General features: G+C 35.6%; 1 protein-coding gene across 1 annotated transcript; it reads left to right on the plus strand.

The window, feature by feature from the left end:
* The first annotated feature begins 21689 nt into the window (after positions 1-21689).
* Positions 21690-22264, plus strand: LOC140044047 (uncharacterized). Its single transcript, XM_072088528.1, has 2 exons — positions 21690-21810; positions 21933-22264. The coding sequence occupies exons 1-2, from the start codon at positions 21690-21692 to the stop codon at positions 22262-22264; spliced, it is 453 nt and encodes a 150-aa protein (XP_071944629.1).
* Positions 22265-22756: the final 492 nt, after the last annotated feature.

A 22756-nucleotide genomic window follows, 5' to 3' on the forward strand; every position in this document is an offset into this window, starting at 1 on the left:
TTTGATTTCTGCAAAAAAAAAAAATCTCTGTAATAATGTACTTTTTAATTACTGTAATAATCTAGGCATAGATTATGTTGACCAGGCCAGTGAGAGGACGATCGACTGTACAGTACTATACCGTAAGTCCTCTAGGTGGATACAACTTATTTCTTGTCTACAAAGTGTACAGTAGTATGCTAATAGTACTATTATTAGATTAGGTAGTTGGAGTAGTTTGGAGAGATACATCTATTTATAAGAGAGTACTTTATATTTATAGATATAATACCAATATAGGTACCATGTATTGGGATGCAATTCAACAGTTATGAATAAAAAAAACTCTGTATGCTTTTTTCTAGCTGTGAAATATAAAATTGTTAAATGAAAAAGAAAATTTAGGGTGATCATCCCAGTATTTACAGTCTAAATTTGATCTTTATGCAACAATAGGCATAAACGAATTTTTAATTAACAGGTATAAAAGCAAATTAAAAGCCCTACGTACTCTGTATGTTGGAGGAAATAAGCATAAGTGCAAATAAATCCTTGACCACAGGATGTAATTCACTATTTGGAATCAGTAGTACACGACTGTGTTGGACCATAATGTGGTCCAGGTTGACGGGCCAGGAATGATGGTAGTGCCCAGTATACAGTGTAGTTTAGCCTCAAGGAAATGATGTAGCTGGATTAGCTTGGAGAAATACACTAGAGATTTCATGAGATTTGGTGTGTGATGATTCAGTTTGATAATTAGCTGTGAAAAAAAATTGTTGAATTATGAAGAAAATATTGTAAAATATAACAAGGAAGTTATACTATAGTATAATTAAGGGGTAACCGTAAAATATTATATTATAATAATAAATGCAATGGGAATTACTATTACTACTAATATTATGTATACAATACAATATTACAGTTAAATTCATAGGTCGATATTATTTTATTATTATAAGGAAATCTGTTTTAGAATGAGAAAAAACCGTCCCAACCTAGATTTGAACCCAGCTATCAATAAAGCTATAAAGCTATTGGTACGAGTTGACCAATTATTTGGGTACGAGTTAGCCAAGTTTGGTACGAGTTGACATGGGTACGTTACGGGTTGACCAGCACCCTAGAATACGGATAAAGATCAACCCGTACCCCCATGCCGACTCGTTCCCATCCCATGGTAGAATACTACTTACATGTTAGTTTAGCCTAGCTGGGCTAACCTACCTCACCTCTCACATGCCCTCCTGAAAAAACGCGACCGAAATTACTGGAACCCTACTTCCTAGCCTACTAGACCTAGATAGTAGTGATCCGTAGTACCATGGAACTATAATAAATGGTAGACGTACTAGTACTGTGTAGTATATGTTAACATGTCTGGCTCTACGAGGCCTTTTTATGCTCATAGGATGGCTTTTTTGGGCGTCCCAATGTAGGTCTATGCTATGCCTATAGCTAGGACAGATTTCCCATTCCTGCAGGCCTGTAGCCTATGCTCTAGTAGGGCGGCCGGGTGTACTCTGGTCGATTCACCCCTGGTCGACTCGTACCCATGCCAACTCGTACTTAACTTCCTACCCTAAACTCGTATCCAACCAAATAATTGGTTGATTTCCCGCTAGACTAGTAGGCCTAGCCTAGCTACAATATTCATTATGCCCTGCTAAAAAGGTAGATGAGCTACTAGACTAATTACGTAATTCGTATAATAATAACAATAATTTACTAGAAGGCCTAAAAGCGGCGGAAAACACCTATCCATTCTTGCATGGCAGTACGAAAACCTGCCTATGGTTGTACATCATTGTAAATTGTCAACACACACTGTGCTACAGACAGTGTACCGTGTGTTAAAAGTACAGCATTTATAGCAGACAGCAACGTGTATAACTTGCTATAGTTTTAAGATAGCACCTGTGGACAGTAGCAGAATAATCGGGTGCACAAACAATAATTACGTGAGTGTTAATCATATTTGAAAACTCTATCGGAAAAGGTACAAAAATAAGGGTTAATAATAAAATAATAATAATGTCTGTTATTCTCAATCTCAGATCAAATTAAAAAAGTATAAATAGATAAATTAAAGAACTACAACTAATATAAGTGTATACAGTGGACATAGCAATAGTGACAAACACTGTGAATAGGACTAAGCAGTAAGCAAGAGCTCCAGACGCAAAACCCCTTTAAATAATAAAACAAATTAAATATAAATAAATGAATAATACCATTTTTAATTATTCTAATAACAATAAGGTTAAATTTAACTCATTGTACGGAAAAATAACATATATTTCGTAATTAGCTGAAATTAATTTGAAAACCTATTTCAATTACAAATGCATCAATTTGGAATTTCATGGATATTGAAGTAAAGCGATTTAAATTTTATTCATAAATTATATTAGTATTTGGGTTAACATTCCAAATTCTTGTGTTTTCCCGTTATTCGTGTGTGGTGTGTAATAAAAGTAAACTTTTGGCCAAACTGTCAGCTGGACTCGAGCACTGTGTTAATTAGTTTTTAGATACAATATTAATTATACTTGTGCGGACCCCATTGCTCATATTTTCAAAGCAGATTGACTGTGGTACTTCTCAATAATGAATTCAATAAAGCGTATTATTTTTAATATCTATTCACGATGTAAACATAATTTGTATCAAAATATACATGGAAGTGCATTACAGTTATCTGTAAATCTGTCTGCAAGAGCAAATAAAGAACGATGATGGTGGTAACGAACAAGACTAATACCATATTAAAGTGCGGATTCCTCAATTGGTATTCATAGAATTGGTTGCAATCACTCCCCAAACACAGTCTATAATCTTCTTGTTGTTAGCTGATGGCTATATAAGATTATTCTTTTATTCTCGAGTGGGAGAATATAACACTTAAAACCTGATTAGAAATGAGCATAACGACAATAAATTTCATGCGTTGTAATGCATTTTTTTAATTACACGCGCATGCTCGGTTTATTACTAAGCTCAGAATTGAAATTTTTGTTTTATTTTTTGTAATGAAGTTTTTACTCTAGTAGCTAGATCAACTTTCGTATGCACTTTGAGGTCCAGAGAATTTGACTTCAGAAATTGGGGTAGGGTGGTCAATCATTTTTGGCTTGGTTACACATTTTGAAAATGTGGCGAAAGGTCAAAAGGTCAGGGTGAAAGGTCATAAGACCAAACACCAATATGTCCTTAAATCTTGACAACCACTGGTCACAGCGAGGTAATATTGGTCTTAAATTGATCAGAAGGTATACATTTATATTCAGTCTAATGGGACATTTTAGTAAAAAATGACCGGAAATGACATTTCTGACCTTTGACCCACAACCCAGGGCATGTACGTATCTCCGTAACTACTGGTCGTAGACACTTGAATTTGGTTTTAAATTGTTCAAAATTTATATTTTGTTATTTGTTGCACATTTTAAAAAATGTTACAAAAGGTCAAAGGGTCAGGGTCAAGGGTTATATGAACAAATAAAAAAAGGTACTTGTATCTCGGCAACCACTGGTCGAAGCAAGTCAATTTTGGTCTCAAAATGTTCAGAAGGCATGCATTTATATTCCGTCTAATGGAGCATTTTAGTCAAAAATTATTAGAAATGCCATTTCTGACCTTTGACCCACATACCAGGGCATCTTCATTATCTCTGTAAGTACTGGTCGTAGAAATTTAAATTTGGTATCAAATTGTTCGAAATAAATATATTTACATTCAGTCTAATAGAAAATTTGGATAAAACATGATCAGAAATACTCTTAATTAAATTTAAGTTTCTACTACCAGTACTTTTTGACCTTTCGCCACATTTTCAAAATGTGTAACCAAGCCAATAATGATTGTTTGACCATCCTTAACCAATTTCTGAAGTCAAATTCTCTGGACCTCAAAGTGCATACGAAAGTTGATCTAGCTACTAGAGTATTATTAACATACAGACTGCAAAACATCGCGTATAATGTAGGATGAATTTAATCAATCAATTGTTCATGATACTGTAAACAAAATGCAACTTATTCTAATTTTAGTTCAAATTAATCTAGTCTTAAGCATTCTCATTTTATATAATGTATTTGCATATCATACACAAAAATGTACGTTGATGAAATTAAATTGGTTCATGATATGAAACACATTGTAGAAGAAAATACTCTGAATATTATTTATAATACAATGCTTGTTGACTTCAACAAAGAGGCCCCCGGGTCATCTAACAAATAAAACATAATTATACATTTATTGGGAGTGTTTCTAAATGTCTATAATTATAATACGCTATATACTTCCATATAAAAGATAAATTATATTAGCATTAACATCTTTGGATGATCAACGAAATTTAAAAAAAATTAAAACATAATTTAGTATTATTTACATTTCCTTGTTGATACATGTGCATTTTTAACTGTTTATAAAAACAGAATGTTATGTTGGCGTAAACAGACCACCAAGCACAAAAATAGGCTAGGTTAGTTGGAATGTATTATAGGCCTAATGCTGATACAAAGTTTGCGGTACACTACGTGTATTTAGTTCTGAAAAGAACTGTTGAGTTTCTCCTATTAAGTATTGTGTAGGCCACGTATGCCAAAATAAGGCATGAAAGTAACGATATTAATTGTTAATGAAGTATAGGTTACGTGTCACCCCAAACAACAACTGAATATGTCCGGATTCAAATTATTAACGGGTTTTTTTTCAGTTGTTTCGCTTACTTGAAAAAATAGTGCTGTTTGAATATCCAAATTTAATTAAACCTCATTTCAAAAGCTAAGAGGAATAGAAATATGCTTTAGCATCACATTTATTGCACACTTATTGCCATTGTTGAAACGGTTTAGGTTTAATAAGTGCAAAGTAAACATTCAAGGTGCCATCTTATATTAAGAAAACATATTAGGTTATCCATATTTGTTTTTGGAACTGCGTATTATTATCCTAATTTGACGCATGTCTTTGTATCTAATACAATGTCAACATTGCTTCGTGAAGGAATACTCTTTAGGCATATAGTATGATTTATGTCATTATTAAACGGGCATTGAAGGTAACCTTTTCTAATAACTACAGTATTCCGTTACACCTACACGGTACAAAACAAATCTGTGTATTTTGTAGTTTTGTTTGCTTATTGTTGGCAAAGCCACTGTTTATACGATATATTATGGTAAAATAATCATTTTTTGAATTTTATTTCTCCTGGATCAATCGTTTGACTGGTACATAAAGCTATCCTTACTTACGTTGCGCTAATACGTCCATGCGTTGTGTAATAAAACGGCGACTTTTCCGTTCCTTAAAACGGAACAGGCGTGAAAGTTTCTCAATGTAGGCTTTTTAAATGTAAACTGGCGAGTCACAATGTTGCTTTCACAACATAACTCGCATCAAAATGCTTGTAATCATTCTCGGTACTTTATCTAGATTACTCCAGTACGGAATATTTGATAATTGAGTATCGTATCACATGTGTTTCACATGTTTCACCTGTATCATAGACCAGCACATAACCGTTAGATAATACAGACACCACCAGCCTATGAGGATACAAATGATATACTGTATTACCAAATATTGCGTTATCAATACTTTTTTCAAGGTATACCGGGAAATGAACTGCCTTATAATAAAGTTTCTTTCACTTGTGTTTTTAGGTGTTTGTTTTTTTCTTTTCCTCAAGTAACTCCTAGCATAATTAACTGTTCCCTTTGTTATCACTGTTTAATTGTACAACAATGATGGTCGACTATACGTTAGTCGAGTTACTCGCTAAAGTTGTGAATAGGATGACGAACTTATTGCCGGGTATTGGTCACAACAAAAAACAAACAATAACCAAAATAATAATAAAAAAAAGAACGTATAATAAAAGGGAAAAAACATTTTTGCTATCACATTTCAACACGATTTTGACGTGATATGTACGTGGCGGCGTATGTGATAGTATTCACTCTTTCCTAACAAACCATGAGCTGTCTTTTACAATACTTGGTTATTGTTGCAAAGAATTGGCAGCGCTACCGTTTTTTCCATATAAAGACCAAATAACAAAAAATGTTTTGCCTATAAATACTAAATGATGCTGGCCATCGATTTAAGAATGTTATTGATTAATTCCGAGAGACAAACACATTGGGTTAGATGTATTGGGTTGGCATGTTTACAGAAAACAAGAAGAGAAAGAGAGAGATATTTTATTTAACAATGAAAGCTGAATGAAGAAGAGTTGTTTGATTGTAGATGCTTTGGAATTATTTCACCAAAATATTTAGGGAACTTTGGAGTTTGATTGCTCCTCCTATACGAATCAAGTAGAGCCCACTAAAGAAAAATCCAGTGCTGAAGCTTTAAGCTTGGTTCCCACTAGAACGTAACGCAAGGACGTAAACGCAACGCAAGCGTTTTAACCAATGACAAGCGAAGTTACAATCACAAAAACAATACTAAAATAAAAAGACTTAATCATCCATCCATTGATAAAAGATGAGTGAAATGGTTAAGTTAAACGAATCATAGTGCTGGGGCTATATACAGACAGCACATAGTCAAAGCACGGACCTAATAATTCAGGCTCAAGCCATCATGATTAAATTACTAGAAACATTAGTGTAGTTTTACTTATGGTGGGTTTAGATAAAACTATAACATTTAAATTAGCAGATATTGGAGGCAATAGAATTTGAAGATGGTGTGTATGGATGTAGTAACATAGAAAATAATTTGTCAAAATTCCATCTCAAGAAAATTGTCCTGTGTTGGGGACGACGCATTTGTAAAAGGTAATGAAATCCTATCTTTTTTTACATTTTGCCACTTGTATTTAACTACTGTAGGGTGTATAGAGCACGAATATATTTTGAATAGCTGCAATCAGATTCAGAATACTGATGAGGGCAATTGTTGCCAACGTACTAAATGTTTTGCTCATGTGGAAAACAGGCTTAAGGCCAATTTACACAGAAGAGCGTTAACGGTAAGCGGAAAACCGCGCATCTTGTCCCATTTATACAGCGCGTGGAATTCTCGAGCGGTGTGGTGGAAAGTGGGTGATTGTAGGCTTCGAGGCTACTGCATGTTGCAAGAACTGCTGGCCTGCATGTTGCAAGGACTAGACTGACTGTCAGTGTCAGTAGGCCTACCACACACAGGCCTAGGTTTAGACGGACTTTGCCTAATAAATGTATATTTTCTTTACACTATCCTTAGGCCTAACCAGTCACGTCTTAGTTGTTTGCATTTCTGAATAATAATACGTTCTAAAACTAGGCTAGGCCTACTACGGCAGTCGTGTTTTACTCGGGGTACCCGAGTCTAGGACTCTCTTATCTTCTCCTCTTCCATTTCCTCCATTTGGACACTATTAAAAGTGCGATTTATAAAGTACTACTCCTCCCTTGTTCGTTGTATTATTGAGCTGGGATTTGGCATGACTATACTACAGGGACATGTCCTCAAGGCTATAGCCGAATTTTAAATTTCAAACAGGATGCAGCCATATCACGTCTCAAAGATGGTACCGTATAGCCGTATTTGGTAGCTGATTTTGATGTGTATGTGACGTCATCCCGTCTTATGACGTCATTACAGCTTCTTTGCTGTACCCCGAGTATCGTTCAGTGTAAATGGTCATAAGAAATAACAGATTCTATTTTTGGAATTTCCGCTTACCATTACCGCTCGTCTGTGTAAATTGGCCTTTATAAGAAGAATAATTCAAGTTATGAAAATGTATCCCCTATTTTATGGTGTCGCCATGTATGACAATCATACACCGGTGGAATTAGGTACATTACTTTCCTTCCAGAAAATACAAGGTGTACCCTTTCTTTAGATCACATTTTTACTTTCACGTAACGGCATACACATCAAGTAAAAGTCATAACTGCGTTAAAAGTATTATATGATAATTATTATGTTATAACTGCTTTTGTAGTAACGCACGGGGAGTATCATGGTTTTTGCTCTTTACGGTTGGATCCAGATACAGAAATACATTTTGTTAATCCAATAATACACTTAAATAAAGAGATGGAAAATGGATGTATCAATGTATGTATTACTTGGGGAAAGTTACGTAGCAATATTTTTTAAAAATTAAAAAGATTATGACACTTTCGTTTTATTTTTACTCTAAAATTAAGATTATCGTAATTTCTTGTGAACTTGTTAACTTTGTAGTTACATTTTGTTTTATTTATTACCTTCTATAAAAGCTTCTCTGTTACATTATTTCATGATATTAGCATATTACTAAGCGGATTAGAAATGTTGGCTTTGCATTATAATTGTCTTCCAAGATGCAATAATTTTTAGTACTGTACAACGAGAGAACTTATTCTTCTCATGTTTCTACAACCCGTCTGTCACTTTCCAAGATAAATTTCACAAAGTACTTATGAGTTAATATCCCAAGGCATTGGAGTTATAACATAATACCCACATGTCATAACGTCATACTAAGTGCTCTAGGCTTTATTTGACATCTCACAAAATATTGCTATTATCTTGGGGAAACAAGCGGAAAAATAACCCATGTATCTTGTTTAGGTAATTATTGCCTTCTACTCAATGGTTAGGCTTGCTAATATTATACGTTTTTTTATGTGCTTTTAAAATGTGTAGTAGATATTTGTTTTCACTATGTTTAATATATTTTTTTCTCACAGAAATGTGTTGTGAGTTGGAGCAGTTTGGAGTTAGGCCTATTGCTGATGGAATATTTTAAGTTTTTGTATTTAATCTTTAATAATTCTCACATTATTCTATATGAATTACGGTAATAGGGTATAATAATTAGGCCTACATAAATTAAACAAAACAACGGAAAACCATTTCGCCTAGGTTCTGAAAAATCCTCTTCCGCATCCATCAGATCCCAAACAACTTCCGTTCCGACGTGGCAAAGTAAAGAAACGAATGCCGAAACAGTGGTCGAACAGGCTATCAAACAGGGTAGTGTGGGCGTTATATATACTGTTCCGTTACGTAATTTTTCGAGTGTAATGAGGGGGATGGTGGGGGGGGGGGGGGAGGTGTAAAAGGGAGAAACGTATACAGTACATTACACGCATACGAAGGGATGATTGAGGAACATATGTTCGTACGATTCGATTTGCTTTTTTTAATCCGGGCATTTAAATGATTATCGTTTCCAGAACATGATTAAATTCCATCGTGGGGAGGGGCAGTGAATAGTCTATGTTGTCGTTCAATTTATACTCTTCTGACGACAATAACAAAATAACGTCAAGCAGCTAAACTCATTCATATTTTATTTACAACATATCTGTCTTGTACATTAGCACGATGCATTACCGAACCACAGTATTTGCAATGGACCATAAATATATAAATCTCTCCCCTTCCCCCCCACCCACCCCCCTAATTTATTTCCATTAAGGCATTACCTCATTCATTACGTACTCGCGCATAACTAAGTGTAACTAGCGCCATCACAAATTGATTAGAGTATTATTACGGACGCCTTACAGGATCATGTTCATTTGAATCCTAATTAAGGTTAAACTGTTATTTTATTTTAACGATTCTATCTAGTGAAATGAATATTTTTTATATTTATATCTTAACATAAGTATCATTTTATTTGATTGGGAAAGGGTCAAGGAATAATTGATTTTTTTTTTAAATTGATAAAAACTATCAGACAATGTAGGTGCAAGTATTGACAGAGATATAAGCTTTTCTCCCCATTGCCCTGGGTACACATATTGTCACGAATCGTATTTCTGATTACATTCCAGATCCACAAGCAAGTCGCAAATTGATAGCTTGCGTCAACAGAAGATTCGATTTGCTTTCTTTAATCCGGGATTCAAAAAGATATTTTCATAATTGAACGAACGAACGGCCAATCTCTATAATTGTATGATTACCCGAATGATAGAATTAATGATGTCTAAAATCCTGGCAAAGTATTAACGACCAATCAGCTTAAAAGCATAGCAAGTGACCGGGTACAAGTGGGCTTAAAGATTATTGTAACATAAGATTTATTTATATTAGGCAAAAATAATTATTTCTAAATAATAATATTCATCCTATACTATCCATATTATCTTACAGTAACATTGACTGTATTACTGTATTTATTATTATAGGCGTGCATAGCACCCAATTCCCTGTGCTGCTGTGTATCTGCATACGACAATATTTACCCAGTGTTATAGGAAAGTTTAATAATAAAGCATCTCAAGTGCGTCACGTGTGGTGCATGCATCATCATGTTAGTTGTGAAATACATGTGATTCAAGTATTACGGAATTTGTCTATGATACTGGATACCTCTAGATATAGTAGGTACCGAAAACCGCATGCTGTATACAACCAAATATTTAATAAATACAAAATTAAAACTAGTGTAAAAAGTAGTGCATTGTGCATGCGGTATCTGAATTCTGTTCCGTACCGTACGCGTATACAATGCCTCTATAGAATATGCTCGATATAATTATTAAAACAGAAAAGTGGTCTTCAGATCTATATGTTGAAATCTGTCTACACTATCAAACTTTATTCTGACAAAAATATTAAATGTGATGTGCCCCAATATGGTCACGATAACGTCATATCACTATCTCACTTTTTTTCGTCAAACTAGTTTGATACCGTACGTCTATACAGAGTTATATAATGTAAATAAAAGTAACTTCTTGATATTTTTTTAAAGCAGATATATGATAAAGTAAATGTAATAGTGCTATTATGTCTTATCAGCAACCCAGTAAAACAGTAGACATTGATTGTTGGTGACCCCGTTGTGGTGCCGCCGACTTCATATGCAATAATATAACAAAAAAGTAATCATTGACTTTTGCTATGACGTGAAGTTTCATTACGATGCCGACATAATGGCTGGTTATTATCGACTCGGATAGAACCATTGCTATTGTTTGTTTAATAATAATAATAATGTTCTTGTTACGGTATGTGCCTTTATTACTTGGCACAACTAAATACATGTTCATATATTACTTGTTGGTACAGTGTGTGCGTATTGTGTCTTGTTTAATAATACTGTACATACATATCATTATTCGTAGAGGGCGCAGAGCAGAACCGCCATTACACGATATTCTACACAATGTCCGGGAAAATCCAGCGTTGGAAGAACTGACAGTCCTCTATTGGCTGGCATCCGAAGGGAGCTTCAATACTCTCCAAATAGGCGTGGGGCATGTCTTGTTGACTATGTGGCTATGTGGTTTTCTAAAGTTACCATTGACTCCAGATGTAGAACCCTTTAGTGGAGGAAAATAGAATTTTAGTTTATAAAAAATATAATGCTGTAACAATGAAACATTTTAGCTGATGATCAATGATGATAACAAACATAATATACAACAATCTGAGCAAATTAACGTTTAAACAAAGTCACCAACAGCAGTAAATACTATTCAATACCAGACCATCTGCCACAACAACCAGCCAATCTAAAACCAAGAAAAAGCATTACGTAGGTAGGTCTATGTATTATATAATCTGGTCATTACGTGTTGATTAAACCCATCAAGGTACATTATCATTCATTTTAACAGAACCTGGTCCTAATGGCTGATTTGCCATGGAATGAGTAAATAACATGTTATTAACTACATTAACTCTATGTTCTGGTTTCCAGAATGCAATAAAAGTTATTTCAAATTTGGATCTTTCAAGTAAAATATATTGATCGTGACCATTGTTTGGCTAAAGCAAACACAATTATAATGTTTCCTTCATTTTTGCGATCTAATTTAAGGTCACAAACTACATTTAATGTAAAAATAAATACTATATGGTCCTATTGCGATAACTGAAGTTGTCCTCTTTAAATGGTTAAAAATGTGAAAAATAAATCGATTCTAATAATTAATTAGGCGGCCCGCTATAAATCTCAACATGCATTGCGCGCAGAAATATTTTAGTTTTTCTTATGTAGGCCTAATTCATCCACTTTCGATCGAACGTGACGGCCAACAAATGGAAGACTCGTAACTTTTCAGCAAAAATACCGCGTTTCCCCCAATTTGTATTAACGGATACTGGCAAAAAAAACCCAAAAAGACAATTAATGCAGTCTTCACCAGAAAACGTCAGGCTAGGCCTAGCTAGCGTACGATGTTCGTACCGCTACGCTAGGCTAGGCCTAGCTTAATACAGCGAGCTAATTAGGTAGTGCATTATTTCTCTCTTTTTACCATAATTTACTATAAAACGTACATTTAAGATACTGTATGTATACATTATTTTTACAAAATGTCAACAATCGTAGAGAATGGGTCTTTAAATTGTATTGTCAACAAATTCTTCCTGATTTCAAGAAATTTTGAAACATTAATCAGATCAGTCACTTGCATGCTGAAAAAAACCTTAACAGCGTCTGCCGAAGTGAGTATACTGAATTCAAAGCAAGTAAATTATGATATTTAGGCTTACCTAGGGGTGTCACGAAACCTAAGACCACGAAAGCTGAGACCCTCTAAGACCTAAGATCACGAAAGCTAAGACCCAACACCTAAGATTACAAATACTAAGATATACTACAGCTTAAAAACAATACTTGTTTATCCATACATAATTTTAAACACAGTAGGTTTAATTTATTACCATAAATATAATTTAATACTACCGCAAAACATAGATAAACTCACATTATTTTCGCCCGTTGAGTAAATGTATATTTTTTCTTTACAACAAACAAACTTGACGGGTTGTTTGTTGGTATATATTTACTCCATTGTGTTGGTTCAGAGGATGTTTTTCTTACGCACCTGCCTTTCTTGTATTTTGACTCCAAATTTGTTGACTAACTTTATCCTGAACACCACACTTTAAAATTAGGACTTATAAGTACTTTCAGAAGGAGAAACACATAATAACAAATAAATAAATCCTTTAAATTGATGATTTTACAGATGTGTTTCTTTGTATACTGTAATGTAACTCCTCGAGCTCCCCATGCTCAATGTTTTTGTTTCTATGGAGCGCCAAAAGAGCAACAATAATAGTACAAGTATAAAAACAGAAAGAAAACGAAACAAAAAAACTTATCATGATTTTTAAATTAAAATTTATTTGCCAGTTATAATTTCTTCGTACTTGCATGATTATACTACAGTATTATCATTACAATTTTAATTTTACATTGTTCCATCCACACTGTAGATGGACTCTATATAATTTTTGCTCTTTTGACGTTCCATAGAAACAAAAACATTGAACATGGGGTAGGCCTACTGACGTACTGTAGGCTAGTCATTTTGTGTGCGAGAAAAACGTCTGTAAAATCATCAATTTAAAAATGTATTTGTTATTTTTATGTGATTCTTTTTCATGAAAGTGCCAATTCTAAGGTGTGGTATTCAGAATAAATGTTTGGAGTTTATTTACTTCAAATGTGTTTAATCCTTTAGATAATACATACACTAGAATTGTTCCAATGGCTAAACCATTCGTATGATCCATCTGCTCAACAACCTCACATCCATCCATCTTCTGTGTCTTGGCAGACCCAGCAAACAGTGGGGGAAACGTTTAAAGAGGGTAAGAAAGGGTTTTAAAATAATAATTAAAAAAAATATGTATGAATCCTTGTAGACCTAATATAAATAAACAACACACGGGGAAATATATTCGAATACCTATTAGAACTTCTTGAGAAATAAATAAATTAAATGTTAGTGTAAACCCCTCCGTAAAATGGTCGACCAAACTGACACGCTATCTTACTTTGGTTCTATACAGTAGGCCTACACACGCACGTGGGAACGTCAAGTTTAGTTTGAAACTCCCGGGGTGTCCTCCACGGCAAAACCCGTTTTGTGATTGGTTAATGGATTTCAATACAGGCGACACACCGTCGCGACGGTTCGCGCGCGGAGAACTTGTGGTATGTGGTGTCAACACACTGTGAACAATGCGTTTTTAAAGAGAAACACAATGTAAATAATTAAATAGTGATTCACAGTGTGACAACAGTGTGTTGATACATATACCTCTTTCACACCATAACTCTGGAGACTTCCGGTTGGGGGGTTTTGACCATTCAATACATCGAGAAACTCCGGGGTTTAAAAAACAAGGCCAACAGCCATTAAGTCGCGTGCTACAATGCATAGTGATACCGGACCGACAGACAGACCGACAGACAGACAGACAGACCGACCGACCGACATAGTGAACTATATTGACGCTTCAGGCAGAGGTTTAGGTGCTATTTTGATGCAGGATAATCGTCCAATCGCATTTTGCTAGTAAAACACTAACACCGACGCAATGAAATTAGCCTATAGTAATATTTAACATGAAAGACTTGGTGTAATTCATGGCATCGACAGATTTCACCACTACCTGTTTGGACAAAAATTCGAAATAATTACTGATCACAAACCACTCGAAGTGATAGTGAAGAAACCATTGTGTTGAAATATGTTGTACCAATTTAGATGACAAGGATTTATGTGTGTCTTAATATCAACACACACAATTTACTTTTGTTTAAATTGTTTTCCAACGTTCCTGTCTCTGATGATTCATTAAAGCCAATGAATCCCTTAGGCGACAGCTCAAGTTTTTGTTTTAACTGTTCAGGTCTAAAGATAAACACATAGGGCAAGGTTATCCAACAATCTTGAAGTGGGATCACAACCATGAAGTGGCAAGTAATGATGCCATTTGAGAAAGGATGTAAGTGATGGTGCAACAGAGAAGCTTCATGAGCTCTACAGATCAGGCTATTCACCATCATCGGCTCTGGATTCCATCAAATATTATTTGATGGTGAATGGCATAATATTATTATCTTCAAGAAGGCTGTACAGATGTTGAGTACACAAGAGTCCATTGCCCTGATTTGCAATATTGTTACAGGTAACATTCTGTATTTGCTTTTTTTTTTTCAAAGTTCTACATTGCTCTTTTCAAAATTGTATACAGTTGGGAACAAGATGTTTGATTGATCTTCAAGGCCGGGCTGCATAGTGGGCGAAAACAAAAACTCTTTTAGTTAATTTTATTCTTTTAGCAGGTAAATAAAAAAGGTAGAAGAGGGAAACATATATGCATGATAAGTGCTTTTCAAGGAGATTTTAGGAAACATGGTCTTCCCCGATGTCGGAAATGTTTAGGGCATTTGACACCCTATCCCTGGGAAAACTGCTTTATAACAACCTGAAAATCGACTGAGTTGATAATGATAATGGTTTATGGTAGTGTTTTGCTTGTCTCTTTGGAATTCTTCTCTTCAAAATTGTCAATATTTTATGAATAGTAAAGTACCGTATAAACATTATTTGTAGTAGAAAAGCACCTTGGAAGCTTTAAGAAACATTTCTGGTTTTGAGAAAGTTTAAGTTGGCTGTGTTTAGTGAATACGGTAACCGGTCACTGGGTACTTTTTGTTGTATTTTTATTCAAAGCCAATTGTAATAAAGCAGAAAAAAAACTTTTATATGATTTGTTTTTCAAATGAAAAAAATGGTTTTTAAACGATATTTAATAGCTTTATTTTAGTTAGTTTAAAAAAAAAACATAAAAAGAATGTATTTTTAAGGAAATTGTAGTGTTATTTTATAACGTTTTTGAAATAATCTATAATTAACTCATTGAGGATGTTATAAATTGGTTATTTAAAGGTTTTTTTAATACCTTCTAAACTTAACGTATAAGCAGGGAGTTGTAAAATAATAATAATTATTTTAAAACTCCCTGGTATAAGTAACTAAAAAAAAACGTTTTCATGAAACTGTTTATAAATGACTAATATTGAACTGATTAGAAACGTCATAAATTAGTTACGGTTTCAACTATTACGTTGTGTAAATAACCATTAATGAACTCTTTATATTAGAAACGTTGTTATTTGAATGTTTGTATTTTAAGTCTTAGGTACAACGCTACCCATAATTAAACGTTTTGAATTTGTATTTTTTACGTTGTGATAAAACGGTTTGAAGGTTCGTTGTGGTGATGGGGACTTTCCCGGCCATGCCGTTGCAAAGCTGTCCGTCCGTCGGTTATCGTTGCTTCTGAGTGCAAAAAAAGAACAGAACTGCGACGAATGCCATCACCTCGTAAGCACGATCGTCGGAGCAGAAGGTGAAAAGGAAGATACAAAATTTAGACTGAAAAAATGTTTGCTTCATGTTGTTTGACATAATATAACATAAATAAAATGTGTAATATGTTATACTGTATTTGAGTGGAACATTAAAATTCAATCCTGTCTATAGGAGGTCAAGTAAACTCCTATTTTTAGTTTGTATTACTACAAGTGAAATAACCCAAAAATGATGCTGTTAATGTTGTATTTTGCAAAAAAAAGAATTATTCAAAATCAGAAAAATAAGCAATTTAAAAACTGATTTTGAGTTAGCAAAAAAAATTATAAATTTCCTTATATTGATAAGGTAAATAAATACAACATTTTGTTTTATCAAGATTTAGTTTTGATATGTAAAATTAATATTTATATCATTTATTTATTACAGAAATAAATTTTTCCCTATATCAAAAAAAAAAAAAACCCAAAAAACACACAGAAGAGTTTAAGTGAACTAAGTTCAGGTGAGGCATTATGGAATGGAAAGAGTTACCGGTAAGTCCTGTTTACACTTGGACATTAACAAATGAATTTATATATTATAGTTTTAGGATGAAAACTTTTCTAATTTCTTTTATTGTCTGTAGACAAAATGTATTTTTATTATCTATATACTATATCATCATTTGTTTTCAAGGTGAATTTTCTTGTTTACCGATAAATAAGGTTATGTAAATAAATTGCATAGTACAGTATGTATAGTTTATTCAGAATAAAAATCATAAAGATTGCAATTTTTTTAACTCAAATGCTTGTCTTGTTTTGCATAAACAGACAAAAATGTAAAAAGAATCCATCTTTGAATAATTCCGACATTTGGTTTTCAGCAACATAAATAATGTCTTTATTTTTATTTTGAGAATCTTTTTCATAGCGGTAGGCTTATGAACACTGTACGAGCGAAAACCAGCCTGTAGAGTGCGCCGTTTATAATTGCTCTCCTTCGTGAGGAAAATCCTATAGACTGCAAACCATCGGTATGGTATGTGGCAATTCACCAGGTTCAATATTAAACCGTTCATTGGCAAAAGTTTGATATTTAAATTTATTGAGAAGACAAGGTTTACACTAACATTATTACGCTTATAACTTGTATATTGTATATAACAATTTGACCATTTATTTCAGGGGCTTATGTCATTTTGTAGGCTTTTGATGTTAATTTCGCTAAACAAGAAAAACTTTGGTGCCATTTTTTTCGACCATGGCAAGTGGCCGCCACTTGATTTTCAAGATGCCGGACTAACTTTAACAAAAATGATCGTGAGTGGTATCATTGGAAAGAGAATTTTATGAGTGTAATGGAAATAAATGATCAGTGTTGTAAAGATTTATGTCGTCCACTGAGGGCGCATATCATAATATGCTTCGAGTATCGGACGATGTTGTGCGCTCACTCGTTTGCAGCTAATGTCATATAAACATGCCTGAAGCGTTCCAATAACCATATATTATTATGAATATTATAGTGTTTTTGGTTATTACTTGTTTTTATATAAACCAGGAATCCTGGTAATAGGCTGTAATTGTTGATAAAAGATTTTAAAAGTTATATTTTAGTCAGTTTAGGTGACGTCTTCTTTAGGCCGACGCACGTTGTTTTCATTGTTTTGTATTCTGCGAGAGCCTCTCTCGCTCGGACAGTTTGGGTCACGTGACCCGTATGCTAATATTACCGGTACTATTGCTAATCATCCGTTTCTATTTATTTTGTATTTGTAGTGATAAATGAACACACACACATTTCCAGATAGCCACATTGACACCTTGCCACTTTGCAAACTCATCACCTATATGTAGAGGATTACCTATTAAAAGTTACCTTGAGTTTTACATGCTGACCACTTGTTTCATTCCGTCTGTCATTCTACCTACCTACTACCGAACCAGATATAACAGTACATACATTTCTACATGGTCCCTCGAGCCGGATAAAAATGGCGGAGGAATTGAAACAACTGAAAATCAACAGACGTAATGCTAAAAGAAATTTAACCAGACAAGGCAACGCACCGAGGAGATGCTTGCATTGGAGAACCCAGATTTGGAAGAGATTAAAAGGAAGGCAGATTTATTAGAGGACCTCTTCGCTGTAGTAGAACTAAAGCATAACGAATTAGTCGAACATGTGGAGGGCAAGGAAGACTACAACACAGAAGAGAAATGGATGCAGGATTGCCAGGACCAGTTCTTGATTGAAAAGGAACAAGAAACAGTATTTTAGTAGATGACAGTAATGTAAATAATAGTAATGTTATTAATGATGAAATTTCAAGTAATCAAAATGATATCCATGATGATAATGTTAGTGAGGTTAATTTAAGTGATCCCGCTATTGATGTTGATAATGTGAACGATAATAATGTTATTAACCCTAATTTATCCACAGCCATTAGTAGTTCATTGGACACAAACGCCTTCAATTGGGAAGGCTTGTTACGGGCAATTGCTCTACCCCGCAGCCAACCGAAAAAATTCAGAGGAGACCCGCTACGGTACCATGCATTCATTACAGCATACAAGAGCACCGTTTCTCAAGTCCCAGATGATGGTGTCAAGTTACAACATCTACTCTCTTTATGTGAGGGTGCTGCATATTCTTCGATACAGTATTGTGTCCTTAAACCAGCCGAAGAAGGCTACATAGCAGCCATTAAAAAGCTAAAAGAGAAGTTTGGGGACCCCAACATAATAACCAAGGCCTGGACTGATAAAATACTGAAGCGAGAAATAGTTACCCTCGATACACTCGGAGATTTTGCAGATGACCTAGGAAACTGCTAGCTAGAAGCTTTGGGGAAACTCTTGGAACTGGATACCATGGAGGGATTATCCAAAGTTGTGCAGATTTTACCGACATTCTTCCGAAACAAGTGAAAAGATGTCAATTTCAAGTTGAAAGAGAACCATACCACCGCTACACTCAAGCATCTACTTGAATTCGTTCAGAAGGCTAGGGACAAAGAGGAAGATCCAGTATTTGGAAGGGTGCTAACCGCTAAGAAACCAGAAAAGGATAAAACTAACCAAAGGGATCACCAAAGAAATCACCGACCACCAACAACTATGACCCTTACAGATACGAAAGACAGCAAGAAACTACCTCGGATGTTCTGTCCTTACTGTAATGGAAACGAGCATTTCCTTGGGGGCTGCAAAAGCTTTAGAGAACTAAGCCAATCCCAGATGAAGGATTGGATCACTAATAACAATCGCTGTAAACATTGCGCTAGAAAACATGTTACCACCGAATGTACTCTTCGGAAGGGTTGTAAGATGTGCTCTGAACTGCATCTTACAGTTTTGCACGACACCCTGTCACCGGTATCTCAACAGTCCACTCCTTCCAATCCAGAAGCGGCAACCAACCAACTCTACAGTCTGTGTCAACAGTACAAGCCCAGAGACGTAATCCTGAAAATCGTCCCGGTAACATTATACAGTCCCACCAGCCAAGTTGATACCTACGCTGTTTTAGATGATGGGTCGATGGGAACCATGCTGCTCACTGATGGAATGAATAAACTACACATACAGGGCCATAAAGACAGCATTGTTCTGAAAACTATGGAACACGGAACAACCACTGTTCCTGGACGGAGTGTAAACGTACAAATATCGGCAAGAGGCCAGACTCACAACAGATATAACCTTGACGATGCGTTTTCTTCGACCTTGTTAACACTGGGGACCTACTACACAAGATTCAAGAGCACCAGTTACAGAATTGTTTACTTCCTTTTCCCAATTGGAAGGTATAAGTACAGAGAAATCACAAGAGCCAACACCAGTCTGGCCTCAAAAGAAGAATAATGGTAAGGTTTCTGATAAACGTGCAGAGCCACTTCAGCAGGAACCAAAAGAGAAGATAAAACATTATACACCAATAGTTGAACACCAGAGTGACCCAATCAAGCAAGAGGCACCTGTGACAGTTACAAATGAATGTGACCTCAGTGCAACGTTCCGACAGCTGGTTGATTCAATACGATTACCCCCAATCAGAGTATATCTGTTCAAGGGTGATCCACTCAAGTTTCCAACGTGGCTGGCAGTATTTAATTCATTGGTAGAAGCAAAGACATGTTCCAATTATGAAAGACACAGCTTACTGGCACAACACCTAGCTGGGGAACCGAAGGCTCTTGTTGCAAATTATTTGCTTCTACAAACAGAAGAAGCATATGTTCAAGCCAAGAATGAACTTAAAAAGAAGATACGGACACCCATCAGTGGTAGCTAAAGCGCTGATAGCCAAACTAAATGAATGGCCGAAGATATCAGCGAAGGATAATACGGGTCTGAGAAAATTTTCAGATTTTATTTGCGAAGTGGCTGCTGCAAAAATGACTATTTCGGACTTAGGAGTTCTTGATTACCCTCAAGAAAACATGACGTTAGTTAGTAAGCTACCATACTATCTGGAAAACAAGTGGCGCAGTATAGTCAGTACATCAATGGATACTTCAACCTTCCCAAGTTTGGAAAGGTTTTCAGAGTTTCTGAAGGCCAAAGCGAAGGAAGCAAATATCCCTATGTTCCAGACAGCCAACCCTCACAAGGAGCAGTTCACAAGTTCATCGAAGAGAGAATGTGCCACTTTGCCTACAAAGGTCTGTAACCTATGCAAGAATCCTCATGAGATAGCGAAGTGTAAGAAGTTCATAGAGTCTAACTACGAAAGGAAGTTAGAAATAATTAAAGATCAACGGTTGTGTTTTGGCTGTTTACGTCCGGGTCATAGATCCAAAGAATGTAGGCAACGCATGCAATGTGGAACCTGCAAAGGAAAACACCCAGCCATCCTCCATCAGGAAAGACCTGCTCCGGTGAAAGAACAAAATAAAGTTGAGAAGGAGCAAGATAAAACTCCGCCAGAGCAAACACAAGAAAAGAAGCCCGCTACAATTCCCTCTGCTGGATGTAGTGACAATGATGGAGTCTGCACTATGGCAATTATTCCTGTCATTTTAAAGTCGCCAAAGAACGGCCGGGCTGTAACAACTTATGTGTTCCTTGATCCAGGGTCCAGTGTATCATTCTGCACTGACCGTTTGCGAAATGAACTGGGACTTGGAGGACGAAAGACGCAAATTGTACTCGACACCATGGGAACGAATCAGGTTTTAAAGACTCACATAATCTCAAATATTGTTATTAGTAATTTGAACGGCGACAAAGAGTGTAGACTACCAAATATTTATTCAAAGGATACGTTGCCTGTCACTAAGGAGCATATTCCAACACAAGATGATGTGAACAGGTGGGATCATCTACGGGGACGAGTGGTTGTTCCAGAAGTTGATGGAGAAATTGGTTTGATGCTGGAGGTTAAAACGCTAGACCTACGGAAGGATAAACTGCCATCGGGAAGTGCACTTGGTATACAATAGTCTCCAGAACTTGACACACTTAGATTTACTATATTACCAGCAGATAGAAGTCATACCAGACGAGGGGTGCTATCAATTGTTAGCTCTGTATTTGACCCACTTGGGTTAGTGGCTCCTTTTGTTTTAGCGGCAAAAATTCTACTACAAGATATCTGTCGGAAGGGTCTTGAATGGGACGAGCCCATTGACGATGTGTCATTGCAACGATGGAAACGGTGGTTGCAAGACCTGGCGAGACTGGATGAGTGGATCTGAACTACCAACAGATGTCATTAGTCGCCAATTTCATGTGTTTGCAGACGATGGGTATGGTATGGCATCTTATATCAGACAGGAGTCAAGTGATGGTCATGTACAAATGTCCCTGGTCATGGGTAGAAGCAGAGTTGCACCCTTGAAATACACTTCAATTCCAAGATTTTCTATTGGACAGATAGTCAAACCGTTTTGAAATATATACATAAAACCTCTCGAAGATTCAAAGCCTTTGTAGCAAACCGGGTCTCTATCATTTTGAACATATCTAAGGCATCAGAATGGAGGTATGTTAGAACTTGTAATAACCCAGCTGATGAAGCATCAAGAGGTCAACGGATTGAAGAATTCCTAAGTAACACAAGATGGCGTAACGGACCAGAATTTCTCAGAGATAAATGTGAGCAGTGGATAGACTTACAAGCCAAGTCCTTACCTCTTATCGCCGAGGATGACCCAGAAATCAAAGGGGTGTCAAATGTATTAGTTCCAGCTTGTACTTCATGTTAGATGATCTGTACTGTGTTCATCTTATGGAAAAATTAAAAGAATTGAGGCATGGTTACTGGTTGCTGTTGAGAAACTATGCAAAAGGGTCACCAGTAAGCGACTAGGCAATGTTAGGTTTCAAAAGCGGAGTGCACACGAACAGAGAGTTCATTTTAAACAGGAGTTAGAGGTACTTAAGAATGATAATGACGAATCTATTGGACGGGTGATGAGAAATAGCCCTCTCAAGAAACTTGATCCGTTGTTGTTAAATGGAATGATTACAGTGGGAGGAAGACTGAACAAGGCGTCTCTTCCCGACAACATAAAGCATCCAGAATTCTCTTATTGCAAGATTATTCATAGTGGAAATACACAAAGAGGTTGGACACCTTGGTAGAAGTGCTATTTTATCACAACTTTATTGGATCATTGGAGCAAGTTCCTTGATCAGAAGTGTTATAAGCAGATGTGTAGTTTGTCAGAAGCACCGAGCTAGAGCTAGTGAACAGA

The sequence above is a fragment of the Antedon mediterranea genome, chromosome 3 (assembly GCF_964355755.1).
Source record: "Antedon mediterranea chromosome 3, ecAntMedi1.1, whole genome shotgun sequence".
Taxonomy (NCBI): Eukaryota; Metazoa; Echinodermata; class Crinoidea; order Comatulida; family Antedonidae; genus Antedon; species Antedon mediterranea.